Source organism: Phalacrocorax aristotelis, chromosome 6 (genome assembly GCF_949628215.1).
Source record: "Phalacrocorax aristotelis chromosome 6, bGulAri2.1, whole genome shotgun sequence".
Lineage (NCBI taxonomy): Eukaryota > Metazoa > Chordata > Aves > Suliformes > Phalacrocoracidae > Phalacrocorax > Phalacrocorax aristotelis.
The window spans coordinates 20,341,092-20,361,375 of NC_134281.1; the positions used below are offsets into that span (position 1 = coordinate 20,341,092).

The 20,284-nt window shown below is 37.4% G+C and overlaps 1 protein-coding gene across 14 annotated transcripts in view; it reads left to right on the forward strand.

Moving 5' to 3' along the window:
- DOCK3 (dedicator of cytokinesis 3) overlaps positions 1-20,284 on the forward strand; it is a 221,679-nt gene that overhangs the window by 149,774 nt on the left and 51,621 nt on the right. For 12 of the 14 annotated variants that reach the window (XR_012661094.1, XM_075096446.1, XM_075096433.1 and 9 more), the window contains exons 16-25: positions 1,719-1,881; positions 2,365-2,471; positions 3,188-3,359; positions 4,040-4,137; positions 6,130-6,213; positions 6,572-6,672; positions 8,015-8,096; positions 13,756-13,926; positions 17,595-17,787; positions 19,654-19,781. Coding sequence is in view for 13 of the 14 variants with exons in the window: in XM_075096446.1 (XP_074952547.1) it covers positions 1,719-1,881; positions 2,365-2,471; positions 3,188-3,359; positions 4,040-4,137; positions 6,130-6,213; positions 6,572-6,672; positions 8,015-8,096; positions 13,756-13,926; positions 17,595-17,787; positions 19,654-19,781 (1,299 nt within the window). In the remaining variant the exon portion in view is untranslated. The remainder of the gene's footprint in view (positions 1-1,718; positions 1,882-2,364; positions 2,472-3,187; positions 3,360-4,039; positions 4,138-6,129; positions 6,214-6,571; positions 6,673-8,014; positions 8,097-13,755; positions 13,927-17,594; positions 17,788-19,653; positions 19,782-20,284) is intronic. The other 2 variants (XM_075096443.1, XM_075096444.1) reach the window with 1 other exon arrangement.

Sequence of the window (20,284 nt, forward strand, 5' to 3'; positions counted from 1 at the left end):
CAAGTTTATAGCATTCAAAGACTGACCATTTGTCTGCCAAGGCAGGTAATTTTTTTGAGGCAACAGGAAAAAGCTCACAATAAAATTTGAATTTTTACTGTACCTTAGAAAAGAAATACAAATACTATTTTACTTTCTTCTAAGAACCTAATGCAGAATGAGGTTTTGGAATTGCTGCGTTGAAGCCCAACAAGTTACTCTTATTACAACTGGTGTATTGCAGGCATTCTGGCTTTTAGTACTGCCACCACTGCTCTCACTTCAACCTGTTAATATCTGCAACAGTTAATTCTTGTTGCTGTATTAAAAAAAAAGTCACCTTTGTGCTGGGATTGTAGCACATACCATTAGGTTACTAAGACTTACTTGAGAGGACCAAGTTTTGTGAGTATACGCTACAGGCACTCAGTTAGGACTAGAGCCTTTGCAATGAATCTCTGTCCAAGGAGGCTGTTCTTGCATTGAATCCCAAAATTCCAGAGATCTTTTCTTTCTTTTTGGGCTCCTTCACAAATTCTTAACTTTCTCAAAGCCGGAAGAATATTACCACAGGCTGAACTAACTGGGTCTGGTTAATGGGATATACTTGACTTCATAGTCCCTTAATTACAGATGAAAATATCAAATCACATTGTTGGTATTTTCTTGGGATAGAATTTAGAGATGCCTTGGGAAAATGACCAGTAGTTCTTCTTGTCATGATACTATTCCATGTGGGGTGTTTTTATATCAGAATTTATATTGCACGTGTTGTTTTGAGTCTGCTTAGCTTCTGTTTCTTCCTGGATTCATTATTCTTGGAGATGCTAAAAGTGAAGAATCTCTAATCTTTTTCTGAATGGTTTTAGAAGATGACGTATCTCTTGCATCACTTTCTAAGTGCTAGGTCTCAAACATGGGTTTAGTGCTCATACAAAAAAAATGTTCTTCCTGCTCCATTTCTTCATTACAAAAGACCTTTTACTTTCCTTATTTCAGGACTTCAGTATTTCTCCTAACTTCCATTACTTATGTTCTGACCAAGGATTTCTGTATTTCCTAAATAATATCAATTAATGGTTTTCTTCCTCTGTATTTTGAGAATACATACATTGGTCAAGATCTCTGAGCTTTTTATATCTAAAAGCAGAAATATAGATCCCATTATATTTTTAGGTGATGACTATTCAACAGAAATTCTTTGCTTACCACTAATCAAGTAACTTGATCAGAATTTTCTGGGATACTAGGTGAGGCTCTATAGTTTTAGTTTCAAAAGACTAACATTTTAAGAGCTTGAAAAGTTACAGGTATCATTTCTGAACTGAGATACTGAAGCAGAAATCTGATTAAATGTTATTTTCAGAAAAGTAATATTGTAAGTGATGATCCCATTAGGTCCTTTGGGTTTTTTTGGACTCATCTTTATATATTTGGACTTATGTGTTTATTGTATCTGGTTTATGCTTGATAGAAAACTTAACTTAAATAATAACTTAAGATACTGGAATCCATCCAGTATCAGAGGTCTCCTAGCTCATCCTTTGTCCCAAAACACTGTTTAAAGATCTCTTTAAAAAATTCTGATTTTATTGTGTCTGAGTTTCTGCTTCTGACTGCTCCTTTATGTCCACAGAAATCTATGAATTACATAAAGGTTATCACGATGTAATAAAATGACTCATCTGTAGTGATGTGATGTCTCTTAGTCTTAAATCGTTTTTGGTTTTTTGTTCCAGGACTGCATCAGCCTGGGCTCAGGAGAGCCAAGCAGGAGTGCATACCACTCTTTTGTCCTTTACCACAATAACAGCCCTCGATGGGGGGAAATCATCAAGTTGCCCATCCCTATAGACAGGTTCCGTGGGTCTCACCTCCGGTTTGAGTTCAGACATTGCTCCAGTGAGTGCTAAATGTAACCAAGAGAAATCTAAAAAAAAGCTGAGGTCTTGCAATTATCAATTTATATTTGGATGAAGTTGTTACTGGCTGGAAAGCAGGAAAGGACTGCCAACTTACAATACAGTGAAGGTGCACTGCCAATTAGCTGGTTGCTAAGTTTATTAAACAGCACATTAAAAACATTACGAACAATCAGTGCAGGGCAAAGCATTTTGTAGATGTTCTCTCCTGCTGTTCTTTTGCTGTTTTTTCCTATAGAATGTTTTCTTTACAGCATGTACATTTTATATATTACTGTGCTCAGCATGTTTTGTGTTTGCTTTGAGGCTTGTTGATCATTTGCATAGAATTATACATAGTATCTTATATGTTGATTCTTATATAGCCTGCATGCTTTTTTTGTGGCATGCAGAGAAGTTAGTGAATACATGGACAGACAGAATATGTACAAATATGATTCCTTATTTCTGTCTCTTGCTACAGCAAAAGACAAGGGAGAAAAGAAGCTCTTTGGTTTTGCATTCACTCCATTGATGAGAGATGATGGCACTACCTTATCGGATGATATCCATGAGCTTTATGTTTATAAGGTACCAATTCTTCTCTGCGGACTTTTCACCTCCTCATCTCTACTTCAGTTAAAATAAGTAATGGTCATTACATTATCTTTTTTAGCCCCTCATTAGAAGTATGCAAGGAACAGATTAATAGTAGTTTCAATATTTTATAGATTCCAAATCACATGACTAGGTATGGATACAGCCTTCTATTCTAAGCACAGACCACCTTTTCCCTTCAGATAACGGTGATTTATCTTCTGTTAATCCTGTCCATTTTGAATTCAAACTTGCTAGTGTTTATGAGCATTCAGCAGTTTTACCAGCCTATGGCATTACTCTATACCTTTGTATTATGAAATTATGTTGTACTTCAAATGCACCTTGTTACAATGCTGCAGCTTGGCAACCCTGTAGCAAGGGGTTTTGGGGGGATTGTTTGGGTTGTTTCCTTCCTGCTGATTTAACTTGGTTTACTTCTTCAGTATGAATTTCAGACAGCAGCACTAAGTTGTACAATTGGAAGATAGTGGTAAGTTCTAAAGAGTCAGTGGTTAGGACGCCACACTTTCTAGAGCTCGGCCTGTTTTGTGTATGCACAGGCCCCAAAGGTGGTAAGCACAGCGTTTTCTTAGAAGTGTTTTTGTGCACCCAAAAGATAAAGTACTGTTAGGCAATTGCTGTCAGGCTGTAAGTATGTGGAATGAGATAGACTAGGTGCAATTCCATTTCTTATCCTGTACTTGCAGTGTGATGAGAACAGTACGTTTAACAATCACGCACTGTACCTGGGGCTGCCTTGCTGCAAAGAGGACTACAATGGCTGCCCCAACATCCCTTCGAGCCTCATTTTCCAGCGCAGCACCAAAGAGACCTTTTCAGTCTCCACACAGCTTTCTTCTACCAAACTGACCCAGAATGGTAAGTAGCTGATCCTTCAACATAGCTCAAGGCAACAGCGATTATGAAAAAGAGAGGTAGGATGGGTATGCTTATGCTCTGTTTATTTTACTAAAATATTCGTTTGTTGTAATTTCTTTATGTGTGCTTTTTTTTTTTTACTAACGCTATTGAAATGAGCAGAAGCTGGTTTTTTGAGGAAAACAGGATATTGACAGATGGCAGAGAAATTACATACATTATTGTAAGTGCAAGAGAAGGATAATACGTTAAAGCAAAGTTAATTTTCATTATATGATTGAAGAACAAAAAATTCAATGTTAGCACTTCTATACAATCCAGAGCTTGTTCTGTTCAGGTTTTACAGAGTTACTAAGTAAATAAAAATTTCTTATGGCAACATCCCTGAAGTATGGGAAGACAAAGTGGATTGTCCACAGGACAATGTCAAGCCATATAGGAAACAATGCAGTCTTTACTCATTTTGAAGTACTTTACAATTCCTCCATCCATTCCCTTGTTAGTAGTATTGGACTTACTCCATATTTTCCTTCTTTTTTTCCCTTATTTATTTTTTTTCCTGAGAAGTGTGAACTGCAACAAGAGCAGAAGCGTAACATGTAATGAATCTCTGGTGGGTCTGGGGTTGCCATTCTTCCCTCTGCATATGGATTCTAGCTCTTTCTCTCACTGTTCTGCAGTGGATTTGCTTGCCTTACTGAAATGGAAAGCTTACCCAGATCGTGTGATGGATATTCTAGGAAGACTGAGGCATGTCAGTGGTGAGGAAATTGTTAAGGTACGACATGAAATAACAGCCTCTGGATGTATCTGTGATAGCGAGTAAATTCAGACCTTCAGTGCACTTGTTAACGTTCCCTCTTATTGTACTTTTTGATTCACACTGAATTCTCAGAGTGTATGAATTGGGATTTTATTTTGACATGAAACTGAACAGGAAGATATACTCCAAAAATCAATGGATAATTAGTCCTTGGGATCAAAATAGAGCTAGTCCTTGGTAAAATTCCCTCACCCACATGTGCTGTGAGTATCAGGTCCTCAGCACCAATTGTTCTACTCTGCAGGCCCACTCCAGTTGAGCCACACTACTTGCTGATTTAGACATAGCCACTGGTAGTGGTGTTTTGTGCAGACTTATCTGTTCCAATAGTATTTTCTAAAGGATATTCTCTGAAATAGCATTAAGTGTGGTTGGTCACTTCTAGAGTGAAGAAAACAGAGCTGACTCAGAAAACCTGGCCTTCTCAAACAGCTAGTAGAGTTGATCTATATTTCTGTTTTGCAAATATGTTCTAAATGTCTGTATGGAGGAGAAAGAAACGTGCAACTTTGAAGGTTGTTTTGCTCAATGGCCAATGAACCATCCTGCAAACCTGTTTTCCTGTCCTAGCACTGTGAAGTGGAGCTGTTGCCTAGAGCACCAGTTGCTCTCTAGCATGTCTAACCTATCAGTAATCTATCTCCTATCTAACTATTTCATCATATTTTGTAACCACTGTTGCTCTACATGCCCTTTGCATGACCTGAACTTTCTTAGGTCAAAGGAAGTTCAAAATGCGTTTCAGTACTTATGGTCTCAGCAAAAGCAAAGTGCATTCCAGATATCCCTCTGATAATTTTAGGTGTGCTGAGAACTTCTGCTAGAATTTATTTTTATAAACCTAGAAGTAAAAGGAGGTAATTTGCAATGGCAAACAACCAAAGAGAAGAAACCAGAGAGAAATCCCATCACTTAATTAATAGTTCATGATTAAAGGCACGTCAGTGTAACTCATTTGAATGTTGCTATATCTTGCATGTTAATCTTCATGATAACTTTGTAACAGTAACAGACGAGGACAATACCCTGTTTATATTGGGATTCTTCATGTTTGGTACACTTTGTTTGCAGGGCAGTACAAGTATCTGTTTTTTATAGAGAAAAGCATAAAAAGATATAGATTAAATTATTCCAAGGGGGAGAAGTAATTGATTCCCTCCCTAAATCAGCTGCCATTTGGCATTCTGAATGCAATCGTTCAGAAAAAAAATAAAAAGATATTTTATTCTTCCAGAGACTTAATAAATTGTTATATTTTATTTCTTGTTTTCCACATCAGAAATTTAATTAGAATAGATTTCAAAATCATGAGAGAATGTGCAGTTGTCTTGATCTCCAGCATTCTTCTTCACAGTCATCCTTTCTGAAGACTGGGTGTTCAGGAAGGAAAATCACTGAATTGTCAGCATTTAGTAAGCTGCAGTGTTATGAATGTAAGAAACAATTGGCAATATGTAACTTGATCCAATTAAGGCTTGTTATAAAAGCTTTACTGTCTGTCACATAACAAAAAATTTCAATATTAACCATAATTTGGAGCACCAATTAAATGTGCCGTAAATTTGATGACAAACAGTATCTAATAGACTAATGATATGAGAATGAAAGTAAGTTGTTTTGCCACTGTTGTTAGGCAACACTTCTAGTCAGCTCACAGCGAAAGGAACATTCAGTTACATTTACAAATCAGGCATGCAGTACATATTTCTTATTTTTTTTGCTTTTCTGTTGTTTTTGTTTAGAAATATTCCTTGTAAAGAGAAAAATTCTTCTTAGTAAAAACAAATTAAAATCTGTTGCATCATATGGATGAACCTGAAGTGGTTTGTCCTTGGCAAGTGTTTCACAAAGATATCAATATGTATGAAATAATTAAAGCAGGGGGGAAATAACCTTCTTAAGAAGACAATTGAATTTGAAATTCTTTGTTTATTCCTGTCACTTTAGTTCCTACAAGATATTCTTGACACACTGTTTGTAGTTTTGGATGACAACACGGAAAAGTATGGTCTATTGGTCTTTCAGTCTTTGGTAAGATGCTGAATTATTACTTTTCTTTATCTCATGGTCAGTGAGTTTTATGTTTCTTATTATCATGTTGCTAGTATTATACTTCCATGAAATATGGGAGTATTTGGCTGGATCCAGCCTTAGGTTTTCTGTAATAATCTTGGGTGAGGAGGGCAGGAGATACTCAACAGATCTAGGACAGCAATATTTGCTATCACTTGGGAGAAGCAAACAGTAACATCTAATAACGCAACTACTGACTGCTTAAAGAAATGCATGTATTTCATTGTTCCTTAGCTTGTGTGACTTGTTTATTCTATAAACCTAAGAACAATGTGCAATTTCCTTTAGCATGGGTGCACTTTTTCCTCTCCCACAGGTATTCATCATAAATCTGCTGCGTGACAGCAAGTATTTTCATTTTCGACCTGTGATGGACACTTACATTCAGAAGCACTTTGCAGGAGCACTGGCTTACAAGTAGGTTTTGTTTATCCATCACTTCAAGAGATGGTGTTGGCAAGCTTTTGAATTATGTCACCATCAGAATCATGACCTTCATGTTCACAGTGGTTTTCAAAAGTAGAACTACTCAGATGAAAGTTTTCCAGCACAGTTATAGAGAAAAGCTGCTGAATGTCACCTGCGGCTAAGAATGAGCAGACTTCAGAATTTATCTTGCCTTTCTGAACTGGCAAATCTTACTTTTTTTTTTTTTTCCTACCTGAAAAGATGCTCTCACTCAGCAACAACTCATTATCAGTCTGTACTAAGAAGCTACCAAGAACGTAAATTTCCTGTCTTAAGGATGTTGGGGTATAAGAAAGACTTGTGTGAAAGCTTAAAGGACTAACTGTCATTTCTTCTTCCAAAGTAGACAGATATTCACAGAAGAAGTAGTTCTATTTGATTACAGTAAATGTATAATTTCAGTAGATCAGAAACTTAATTTTCACTGTCACTTTGAAGAGTCTGCCTTTTTTTCTAGTATTCTTTTTTGAGTTTTGCATCTGAGAAATAAGACAGATTTTGAAAGCAGTAACAGTTATTCAGGGCATTGTTTTTCCTTTCTTTTAGACCATTTCTTTTGTATATTTGAGCATATTCTATCTTAGTGCACAGTAAACTATTAAAAAAGCTTATAATTGGTTTTGATCATTTTAAGCTGCTCACATTTTAGTATAATTAAAAAAATTTATTAAAAATATTCTGTCAATTGCAGGTAAAAAAACCTGTAATACTATACGACGCTAGAAGACATAGTCCTGTTCAGAGGGTAAAAAGGTGTTCTGCTTTGTGTTAATTATCACCACTTTCAGACAAAACAAATTATTTTTGGCAGTCTGATGTCTGAAATAAAACATGTTTTTACTACAAGTGTTGAAGTTAGTCCAAATGGTATTGTGTGCTTAGGAAAATAGATGCATTTATTTTCTTTGTGATCTTAGTTTCTAAACACTTCTTACTTAGTAGAGGAGATCTGGAATTTCTTATTTTAAAAAAAGTTTACAAGTATGATTTGGTCTTAGAAGTATACTGCACACCTTTATCAAAGCTATCTCTTTAATAACATCTTTTTGATCTTCTCTCAGTGTTCCTCATGGTCTAAGTCAATCACAGAGAAGAAATTATTTTCTAGTTCTGAAACTTAAACTTTTATATTATGTAAATTCTGTAGCTAGGACACCTATAGCTTATCTCTGAAATGCAGTGAAATGAGACTATTTTATAGATTTCTCCCTAAACCCAAAATGTTTATTGCCTGACTAATTTTAAAACACTGCTTAAGGTTCCTCTTCTTTTCACTGTTTGTTATATTCAGAGAACTGATCCGATGTTTGAAGTGGTACATGGACCGTTCAGCTGAGCTTGTGCGCCAAGACCACATCCAGGAAGCAATGAGGGTATGTATTCAATAAAAGTAGTTGTGTGTCTGTTCCATCTGTGACTACAAAAGGGCTGGGGAAGCTGTAAATAAAATCAAGGGTAATCTGGCCCTGGCTTATTTGTTTAACCAGAATTTTTTTTTAATGTTTTGCCAAAATTTTAATTTTAGGGGGAGATTCACTCTTGTGAGAAAAAAATAGAATTATGTCTCCTTAGGTTCTTCTGAAGCCCTATGAAGAACTTAAGTGGGACTTAGGCGAAGTATATATACACTGGCTATTCATACATGTGGTCTACACCTTCCACTTCTAGAAGCAGTTATTTTAAGTGTATTAGGCACAGGTGCTGTGGATCACAGATATGATTTTCATTTCTGGCTGTGACACAGCTTCACTGTATTACTGGTTGAAATTCTGGAGTATTTTAAGAAGCAGATAAATGAGCCTTAACTGGATGGAAATTCTAACAACTCCCATTGCACAGGAAGGCACAGCTTTCTAATGATGTGTGAAACAAAGGGAATATTTTTGGTGCTCTTATGGATAAATCAGAGAATAAATAAAGCATTAGTTTTACCATGTGTAATTATAAAGCAGAAAGATAGTGTGTCAGCTGCACGATACGATATTCCAAAATTTGCAGGAAGATACTTTTCTTCGACTAAATGTCCATCTGTACCCTCTTACTCTGAATAAGCTTATGTCCAAATATTTGTGTCTAAGCACTTTCAGATCTTGTAGCAGTGCCAGAGATGAGCACTTCCTCACTTTTTCATGTCAGTACAAATAGATGAAGCATCTTACAGGTGAAGCACATACGCATACATGTGCTAGTCCTTTAATTTCTGGCAACCATTTGGGAAGTCAGAGCTTGTTTCTTGTAATATATAATTTAATATATATATTTTATATATATATAATATAATATATATTTATACTTGTGTCTTGGCATATGTTTCAGATGTTATTACAGCTTTTTCTTTCTTGTGATATTTTTGTTCTTTGTTTTGCCTCCTTTAGTCAGTGTTTTTGAGGAAGTAATTTTTAATTTTTGAGAATCCTTGTTCCATTTGAATGGTATGGCATCACCGCCATCAACTAGCTTTCAAGATCTCCTGTTTAGATCATAACCTGATACAAGGGCATTATACCAGTGGTTACTTTGTCTTTTGTAGATATTTACATACTTAGAAATGTCTTCTTTGTAATACTTTTCAACCACAGATTCAGAGGGAATGGTAAAAATGGGGCAAAGATGCCTTTTCAATAAATTATCAAATTTCTCATTCTTTTTGTTTCCATACTTATCCTTTTTTTTTTTTTTTAATTACAAAGAAACCTATTAAAATTATGAGTTGAGAGGAGAGGAAGATCTCTAGCTGGAACAACTTACAGAAGGTTTTCTTCTCTCTCAAACAACTCATTAGTGCTGTACGCAGTGCGTCATATAGAGATGTATGATATTGTCCCTATGTGGTCTGCATTTTTTGAACCTCATAGTGGTCGTCTTCAGAAATATTAAAAATATGAATGCTAGAATGTCTTTCAGAAGGTTGTTTATTCAACATACTGTTTGTGAATAAGGTATATTCTTTCAAGGATTCCAAGGCAGCCATTTTTGCTTACTGTGAATCTCAGGTGCTTTCCTAGAAAGTAGCTGCTTCCTCCACGAGTGAGGTCAATTTGAAGAACTGACAGCCCAAGCCTTTCCAAGCACAGGAGTTATAATTACTACCAGAGTTTCTGCAGACCTACCACTGACACTGCTGTCACATCTTATTCAGATGGTTGCCTTTACAGTTCTTGCAGACCTTTGCCCATGGAGGCCCAAATTAAGGTCTTTATCTTCTTCCATTACAGGAAAGTGATTGATTTCCTTCTTTGTTTCCAAATTTTATTTCAGGCATTTGGAGCAAGTTTGTATCAAACCATTATCATTGCTATTGTGTCATTACTTGTACTATATTCTACTGTTGGGAATTTCTGTGGTCTTGGATGTCTTCGCTGCATTCCTTGCATTAGTAGTTCTTCAGCTGAGAAAACAGGATAGCTCTCTATTAGCTCTCTTAAAGCAGGTGTTGAAATACCTCTGCACTCTTTTTTGGCTCTTGACTGCCCATGTACATTCATGATGGATATGCAAAAATCTCATAGGGTTCTAGTTTTTGACCTTGTCATTAGCAAGTAGTGCTCTAGACTATTTCTAAAATTACTTGCCTCCTTCAAGACTGCTTTTAATTCTCAAAAAACTTCTATGAAACTTGGAGGGACTATAACAGGAAGGATGTCTCTACTTGTGCTAGAACACATAGCATAATGTTCCTTTATTATGCCCTATAACAGGCTCCACATAAGCTGCATCCAGACGCAACTCCTTGTGCCTGCCTTGGACTTTTTCCTAGGTCTTTTATCTGCTTTCACAAAACTCAAATTGATACTTTCACTTGAACCTTTGCACTTTTTTTCTTAAAACTGCATAGTAGATGCTTCTTGTACTGGAAGCAAATATGCTGTTCTCTGGAAAAAAACACATAGACAGTAGCAGGAAGAAGTTTGCTGGCTGCTCTTGAATGGCAAAGCGGATACTCAGAGACTACTGAAAATGGCTTTTATTCACTTTGGTTAGGACAGTGAAAGAGATTCAGACCTTCAGATTTAAACCTCTTTAAATACACTGTGTTTATGACAAGGGTACCCATTCTACATACTCCAGATTCTTTCCTAAAGTAATCTTGGGGTTTCTTTAGTTAGGAAATTAATCTGTGCTTTTTCTTAAAGCAGCCCTATACAAAGTTGATTCATCTGGTCATACTCTGAACATTCAGGTACGGTTTGCCTTTTGTTTGAATTGAACAGACTCTTCATCTCTACAGCAGATGAGTCCAAATGTGCAGCTGCACTATCTGCAAGATTGCCCACTGGATTTATGAATGTGCTACAGTAAAACCATCAGACGACGTTTGTCTGAGCATAATCCCTGAAGGCTCAAGTGACACTAGTGTCTCTGAGGAGCGTCTTTATCCATTAGACCTGCAGAATAACCACAGAAATTTATCCACATTTTTACCCATGTTATCACAGAAGCTTCTAACTGATCCTGCTTTTTCATAGTGGTCTTCTGGTTTTAATTCTCCTGGAACATAGCAAACAATGACCAGGTAATCTGTGCAAGTTGAGATATGCTTCCTGTATTCACAGAGTGAACATGCATATGGACAGTCACTCAGAGAAGAAAGGAGGGTTACTCATTAGTAAGTGGAAGTTCTTTTGAGATGTGTTTTCTATACGCACACTTCTTCCTCCTTTCTCATCTCTCCTGGAGTACCACAGGTAGAATGTAGGGATTGTTTGGTTGAGAGGAAATAAGGTTATGATGCTGTTTGTCCATTTGAGTTTTGCATGGGATGTACCATGAGACTTAGGGTTGCTGGTCACAGGTGAGTGGTGTGTGCTCACCTATTGTGTCAACTTGCATACAGACTACATTTTTGAGAAACTTCCTTTAATTTGGTGCTGATTTTTGATATCATGCCAAGCATAATAGAAGGCTTGATATTTATTTCAGTGCAGTTCTATGACTTTAGGTACATATATGCATCATATCTGTGATTTTGTAAGTAGTAAGAGTCAAAGTCAGTCCAACTGCTGATTTGTGCCAACAGGACTTGGTTTGTGTTTTATTCATCTCAGCCATGTGTCTGCAAACACACTGAATTCTTCAGTTAACTGCCCCTGTGGGTTCATTCTGGGCAACAGTTTAGGTTGTCTGTGCTAAGGATGTGGAGTGTTTCTGAAAGCCTGCCATTTCATTTTCAACAGAGAATTATAGAATTTCATACATAAATCCTGATTCATTGCAAAACATGATCTTCACATTAAAGTTATGAGCCTTCAGGTTAGAATTATGGTTGTCAATACCGAACCTATAAAACAGCTTGTACAAGCACTTAAATGGCTGTTATTTGGTGTTAGCAGCAGAGGTGCTAACTTTAAAGAGCTGACTTTTGTGAACCAATTGACCTGTGTCTGGAAACTAACCAGAAATATAAAGTGTTATTTCCTGATGAAGTTCTTTGGTGTAAGGAAGCTTCACTGGGTGATGTTTTAGTACAGAAGTATAAATTATGTACTGCCAAATTACCACAGTTGCCATCATTCGGGGGGGGGGGGGGGAGGGAAGCTGTATCGGTGGCATTTTGAAATCTGTGATAGCTTTATGAGGAATTTCACATTCCCGTACTCTATCCTTAAAGCTGTAGCATTCTAAAGCTTACAACATAACATTGCATATTCATGCATATAGTGGAGTGTTCAATGAGGGGCATCTTATGGGTGCAGAAATATCTGAGGGCAAAATTTGTATTTTAATTAACTTTCAGTTTCCAAACAGTGAAACAAGACAAGGATACTTTCCAGTGAATACAGTGGAATATTACTAATGCTTCTCTACAGGCTATTATTACTGAACCTCCAGACTGTTTGTTTCCTGTGCTGAAGTTTAAGGATATTGTCAAACTATGCATCATGTCTTCCCTTAATCCTGCTTTAATGGTGTATCATGTTAAGCATTAAGGGAAGGAGTGGAGTCGAAATGTCGCTGATATTTAGTACATTTCAGTGTTGACAGTTGTGTGCACCAAATGATCAAAAAGGCCTTGTTGCTCTGTGGAATTGCTATATTAGCATCTGTGAGAAGGATTGATAGATTGGTAAGCTTCTTAAAGGCTGCATATAATAATGCATTTTTCTTCATTGATACTGCTGCCAAATAATGGGAGTTCTGAATAATGCCATTTACAAAATTTTACTTAAAGATGTTTAGGTTGCAAATTCAGACTTAACCTAGGCATATCGTAGAGCAAATTATCATTCTACTGCAAAAAGGTCCAATTCGCCACTTCTTCAGGACTGCAGCATCTATGACACATTGTGTAGCAGTGCTAAATGCCGTCTTCTGTGCAGGTTATTCTCCCTCTGCTGCGTGCTCTCCAAGTTTCATGTGTGATAATAAAAGAAAGACACTTTAACTTATCACAGCTTGAAGCAAAAAGCTGCTCACTACCGTACTGCTGCTTGCTACTGTTATGGGCTGCCAGAGGGCTTCACGCGCTGCTCTTGACTACTTCTATTTCTGCATCTGCATTTATTTCTGTTTGTATATGTAGCTGCCAGAAATAAAGGTGAACCTTGCTGTTGTCTTCATATTGAAAAGTAGATTCTCCTTTTCCCAGGTAACCCTTCTGTTCCACTGACAGTCCATTTATCTTAATCTAGATTAGCTAACTCAGGTAAATAAAGGTAAAATTTGAATGAAGACAGGAGAATAGCTTCTTGGGGCACTTACAGTCATTGTGCCAAGTCATGAGAAAACTAGAAGTCTGTCTTCGCCAAGATTTCCTCAGATTATATAACTTGGATTTGTCTATTTGACTTAAATGCATACTTTTTTTTAGTTACATACTAGTAGCAAAGATCATTGTTTAAGAATGAGTACTTGCCTATGAGTAGCTCTTCCTTAACTGAATTATACAACTTGCAAAACCTGTTTTCTTCTTTCTAAAGCTGAAGAATTTAGTTGTTATACACCTAGAATCTTCCCTGGTTCTCTTTAAAGCTCCTTTATTTTTCTTTTTCTCTTTTTCTCTATCTTAATCTCCTTCCTCTCCTGCTCCTTAAGGCCTTGGAATATCTTTTCAAGTTCATTGTCCAATCTCGGATCCTTTACTCCAGAGCTACTTGTGGAATGGAGGAGGAACAGTTCCGCTCCAGCATCCAGGAGCTTTTCCAGTCCATCAGATTTGTGCTCAGCTTGGACAGCAGGAGCTCTGAGACTCTCATCTTCACACAGGTTTGCTATTTTCTACACTTTAACTGGCAAACCAAAGGGCAGCTGTTTACTGCACAGGTAGTACATATGGGCATATGACGATTAAATACAGATTAGCAGAGTTTTCCCTTTCTAACAAGCTGATGATACTGGAAAATGACATAGTCAATTAATGTTATTAGGCAGTAGGTTGCACCACTTCACAGATACAGGTGAGCTGAACTGTGGACTCTCAAGAGGAAAGTGGCTTGTCGCATGATGATAGAATTTTTGCTCTTCACAAAAGTAAACTACATTTTCAAGTCTCATTCATATGTCTTATGGTTGGCCACAAGAAATTTTACATCCTTAACTGTAGTAGCTCAAGTCAATACTTAGGGTCATAGCAACATTACAGTAGAGAAGTTCAATTGATGTACTCACAGTCAGATAAAATTAATTCCAGCACACTCTAAAATTACAGCCAGCATCATGTGCAGCCTGACCACAAGTGTACATTGATACCCACACTCACATTTAATACGTTATTTTGAATATGGCCCAGGTGACTTCATGAAGAACTTCATGTGGGCTTAAGACACTACTCAAAGTGAGTAAGGATGCTGCTAAGTCTTATTTCATATTTTAAAGACGACTGTACTCAATTACATACTTCTGTGTTTCAAAGTTTTAAATAGTAATGTCAAATGTGTTGTGTGTGCCTCAGCTCAGAGAATGTCAAAGTGGACCACCTAGAACTTCCAGGTAATATCAAGGTGATTTGTAGTCACTAATTTACTATTTGCAGATGTTTTGAACAACCTACTGTAGCTTGCCAAAGAAGCAGTTGCAAAAACATGAGAATGTTGTCGCAAAACAACCAGTGGAGAGTGACTCCACTGGTTAGGGAAGCTCCCAGCAATGTGATTCTTAAGAAGCTGCTCTGAAAGATTTTGAGAACAGCTGCTCTAGTCTTTTATTTAATCACCCTTTATAGTGGGTATAACAAGATCAGCCACAAACATGAGAAATCAGCACACAGATTTTTTGGAAGCAAAGTGACAGTGAATGGAAACAGCATCTTATGAATGCAGGCTGTTTAGGGTTCTTTGTTTTTCAGTTGTGTTGATCACAAATACAGAGGGACACTAGGTTTGAGGATGGGGTTATTTTCCTTTTTTCTCTTTGCCTCTTTTTTTTCTCCTTTTTCTCACTATGGTATTTCTTACTTTGTACTTTTGTAATTTGTAGAGCCTGTCCTTGTTTAATCTTTGAAAAGTTTACTTTTTGTTTCCCCCTTGCCACTATGTTGCCCCTTGATCCCAATTGCCCCATAGGCCTCTCAGCCTGGAGGGCAGGTGAGCGGAGCCAGGACATGTGCTCCACAAAAATGTGGTGGTACTTCAAGGCCGTCGTTTAATTCTGTAAGTAACAATCCCCAGAACTGCACAAGTATTTCATCATGGATGTTCTAAATTAATCCCTTTCCCCTACCCCAAACCCTCTTTTCCTGCATATAAACTGGAATTTAATGTTTAAGTGGCTGGTACTTTGAAACTAGGAAATGTGGAATATTTCAGTAATTAATGGAACAGCTTATGGCATCCACACACTGAAAAGACAGTACTGAGGGCATATACAAGACTATATATGTCACATTGTTAAGGAGAGCCAAGGAGATTATGTGGCAGGAGATTATTATGGACAACTGTTAAATATCTACAGAAATGCTTGAGGCCATAGCAAACATAATTTTCTTCACACTTGTCCTCTTATCCAGGATATTAGAGAGTTCTCAATATAGTTCTTTCCAGCAATGAGATTAAAACTGATTATGTCCTTCCTTCCAGGCAATTAGTTTGACATGAGTAATGTTCCAGCATATTTTGAGGTGTTGTACAGAAAAGTGTCCTTCAAGGAACAGATGAAATGATGTAGCAGTTCCTCAACGCGGCTCCAAAGTTTCCTGAAGAGATCCCAAGCATATCCTTAGATTGCAACTGGATATGTTAAATCACCACAGAAGCCCTTCTGCGTCATAGTAATAGTTAGAAATAAGCTCAGGAAAACTTCTGTAAGGATTTGTTGGGCCAGCATTATAATTTCACTTGTATTATCCCAAAGATAAAGATGGTGACTGGATTTGTGGCTGTTACAGCCTTCCAAGAGTACCATGAACTATCTAAATGATTCATATTTGTTTATTTTGTTAGTACATTGTATGTATGTAGCGACAAATAGGTGACAACACCCAGGAGGCTATGTAGGTTTTTGTGTAATCTGAATTGATTGTAACAAGACAAGATGTTGAGAGAGACAACAAGCATGAAGAAGAAAGAGGTAAATTTATATTCAGAATAATTTAATGGGCTCTGCAGTGTTGCTTGTAAAAATAACTTAGACTTGCTCAAAGACTATTAAATAGATATCACTGTTGTTTGAGGGAAAAGATTCTTTGAGGAAAGACTTGGCAAAGAAGGGAGCTGTATATTATATGGGATTACGAGAGGCATGCTAAATGTTAGAGCCAGCCTGGGAGAGGTACAGAAATGTTTATGCAATGAGAAGACAAAAAATCTGTGAGAAAAAGGAGAACTTGCAGAACAGAAGAAAATACCGATAGGTGGCAAAGCTGAACAGAGATCTGCAATGAAGTTTGGTAAATCTGAACTTCTGCAGGAGATCAGTGTGGTTTGTGTGGAGAGCTTCAGATAAGGGAGGTGGAAACAGGAAGAAGGGAAGTGTGCATGGTGGGGAGGCTGTGGATGGGTGGGTGGGAGTAAGGCAGCTGAAACAAAATCAGACTGTGCAGCAGTTCGAGAAAGCAACCATCTAGGAATTTTAGTCGTAGGAAACAGGTATGGACCTTGGGTAGTATGTAGATGAAGAAAGAGGAGACTTCTAAAACATTAGAGGTGTGCGGCAGTTGTTAGGTATGACACTGGGTCTGTGGAACTTGAGCATAGGGCGATGCATGGAATTTTCTACTGTTGCAAAGAAATTGAAAAAGCGTGAAATAAGAGATGAAGAGTTTGGTGGTTGTTGTTGCTGTGTTGTGCTGATATTGTTTCTGCACTTTAAGAAACACCTTCAAGGATAGCTCCAGCTTACTGGAAATACCCATTATTGCAAGAATCACGTGCACACTTATTTGCATGATGTGATGCCTCTTTCACATGAAATTGCACCCCTCCACTGTTGCAGAGATATTGTTATGTCACATGACAGTACTGCTATGGTTAAGGGTCTGTCAACATGTTCTTCACCTCAGAATATTTTGTGAAGAGTGTTATCTGTCTTAGGTAGTTGCTTAGTACAAAAAATTGGTATGGAACTCTCTAATCGGAAGCAAGTTTTCTATTTACTGAAAAAGCGAATCAACAAAAATGGGCTATATTTTGTTCTGTGGTACCTCATTTTTTTTCTGGTTTATAAGCTGTGTCCTAAAATACAACCTTTTAAAACTCCACAGAATGTATGTGCCCAGCTTATCATTAGCCTTAATATTGCAGCAGTGCTTGATCTTTATATACTACGTATGATTTGTTCATTATGAACTTTAGGTATTGCAAACTCTTAACACCAGCCATAGTGCATTATTTAGTAGCTTTCTGCAGACCTTCTTCGGTTTTACTGTTGTTTCTATTTCACTGCATTTAGCTGCAGTTACAGAATTCAAAATTTTCAGTTTCTTCATTTACTTTTTTCAGGCTGCTTTGCTGAACTCCTTCCCTGCTATCTTTGATGAGCTGTTGCAGATGTTCACTGTGCAGGAAGTAGCAGAATTTGTGAGGGGTACTCTGGGCAGCATGCCCAGTACAGTACACATTGGGCAATCAATGGATGTTGTTAAGCTACAGTCTATTGCACGCACTGTTGACAGCCGCCTGTTCTCTTTCTCAGGTAAGACAGCAGTCTCTGAGGCTAAGTCTTGCTGCTAACTAAGGGTAGGAACACGTTACACCTATTTTGCAGTTGCTTTGTTGCAAACAATTCATTGCTGAATGCCAGTAATCTTGGTAATTATTTATCTTGGCGGCATCATTGTTACATACCTTTGCTGTGGGTACTTTGTAAGTTTCCCTATTGTAGAAAATTATTATAAAACCATTGTGGATAAACTGTAGTTACTAAAGATTGATAAAAATATGTACATTAACAAATCAAGTCAATTATTAAAACTGCCAAATCTCACTCGATACTTTGTTTACTCTCCTGTTGTTGTCATGGATAGGAAGATAACCTTTCCAGCAAGCTTGTTGTCTGAGAAAGAGAAGCAGGGGGATAAAGTATGTGAGAAGTTCACTGCATTCTTTTAAAGTATGTTTAATCTTTAGATAGCTTTAATATTTCTTTAGCTCAACATATTAGTTATTCTTTGAGAATTAATTGAATGAAGAAGGGTTGAAGACTGTAAGTTTATTTCATACATAAGGGTCTGAATGAAAGAAGTTATGAAGGCAATAGTGGAAGATAAAAAGTACCATTGGGTTTAATCTTCCCTGTAGTGAGGGTCTCAAGTTAGTGCACCCAAATTATTCTGCTCAGTGCAAGGTGAGAATGATCACAACACAGACTCGTGTTTAAACCATCCATTGTAATTGTTAATAAACATTTTTTCCTTAAATTTTAAATTCATCTCAAAAAACATGAGAGAATGTAGAGAATGAGTAGATTAGTCCAAAGGTAGCTATGAAACAGGCGGTGAATTTTATCTGATTGTAGTGTTTTCCACCTACAGATAAAAATACTTGTCTCTGTGGGTGCCAGTTCATGGGCAAAAACCTCCTCTTCTATCTTCTCAATAAAGCCAGGTGTAACTTTACCCACAGGGTCCAGGGCTTTAGTCTTTCCCATTAACCTTCATTGCTCCTTTACAAGGATACTGGCAACTAACGATGCTTTTAGTTGCTGCACAGCACCATGACATCTCACTACAGCAGCAAAAAACAGAAAGAAAGCTTCAGTGTTGCAAGGCAGTTATGGCTGTATAGATGCCACACTTTCCATCCAACATAATGGCAGACTCCAATCCGATTTCTTCCCATGGAAGCGTGACCTGATACTCCCAGGTCAACAATCTCTCCCATGTCCTATCTGCAACTGGGAAGATTACTCTAGTTTCCAAAGTTGTCTTTTGGCTGCCCACTCTCCCTACACTTCAGGTCTTGCAGTTAAAGAAAGATACATCCTCTTTTTCTTGCCTCCCATACAGCGATGACTTGTTTTGCTTTTATCTGTCCTATCAGTCTGTTTGCTGACATCTTACCACTTTTTTCCATCTCTTGCTTTTCTGTTTTGGCTACTGTTTTCCGCAGCTGCTGCCTCCTCTCTCTTCTTTAGTAAGATTAAGGTTTGTAAGCCACCTAAAAGAGAAGAATTAGCCAGCTTCCAAAAGGCATCTATTTGAGAAGCTCTATTAGTTGTGACAATAGAGCTGGAGAGCCACATGAAGTGAGGAGGGGTTTGCACAAAGGAAATCAACATTAGAAAGTATCAGTTCACAATTGTTGTGTCCAAGCTGTATCACTGTTGAGAAAATCATGTGTACTGCATTTATAAACTTTTGAAGCTAGATGCGCTATTAATTCATTAGATACAGTTCTTGGCAGAGTGGTGTACTACAACCTGTACAGCAGAAGTTCCACCAATTAATCAAACATGCTGTATATCAGTAGGCTAGTTTGAATACCAAAAAGGCTGCTGATTGGGACAGTTGAAATTTAATTTTCTTTTGAAAGGCCCATGACCTGATTTTCCTTCTTTCAGAGTCCCGGCGTATCCTGCTACCTGTAGTTCTTCACCACATTCACCTTCACCTGCGACAGCAGAAGGAACTACTTATCTGCTCTGGGATCCTCAGTAGTATCTTCTCCATAATCAAGACCAGCTCTTTGGTATGTTGCTGGATTATTATTTTTTTTTTAATCGCACGAATGATTTAGTAAAATGAAGACTGAGGGATCTTTGTAGGTTAATACAGGGGTTTCGAAGATTCTTTTAAAAATTAAATTCTGCTAACTTTCTGTCAGCAGGAGAACATCTGAAATGAGGGTCTGCTTTTGCGTGTGTGACTCAGAGCATTCTGATTACACAGTGTTCTTGCTGTTAGGAGGGGAAAAAAGCATATGCATTTAACAGGTTTGACACTGTTCAATTTTCTTCATCCAAGCCCAGAACTTAAGTGTCAATGGAGTTCAAAAGCCCTGCACAGCTCTAGGGCTTGCAGTTCTGCAAGAGACAGTAACTAGCACTTTGTGATTCATGTTAAGAGAATACTCTAAAATTATCCAATCAATGAAATCACACTTACTTCTGGAAATTGTAGCTGAGTTTAAACACCTGGCTTTGATAATCATAATACTCTGATCTCAAATGGTAACTTGATCACTTAAAGCAA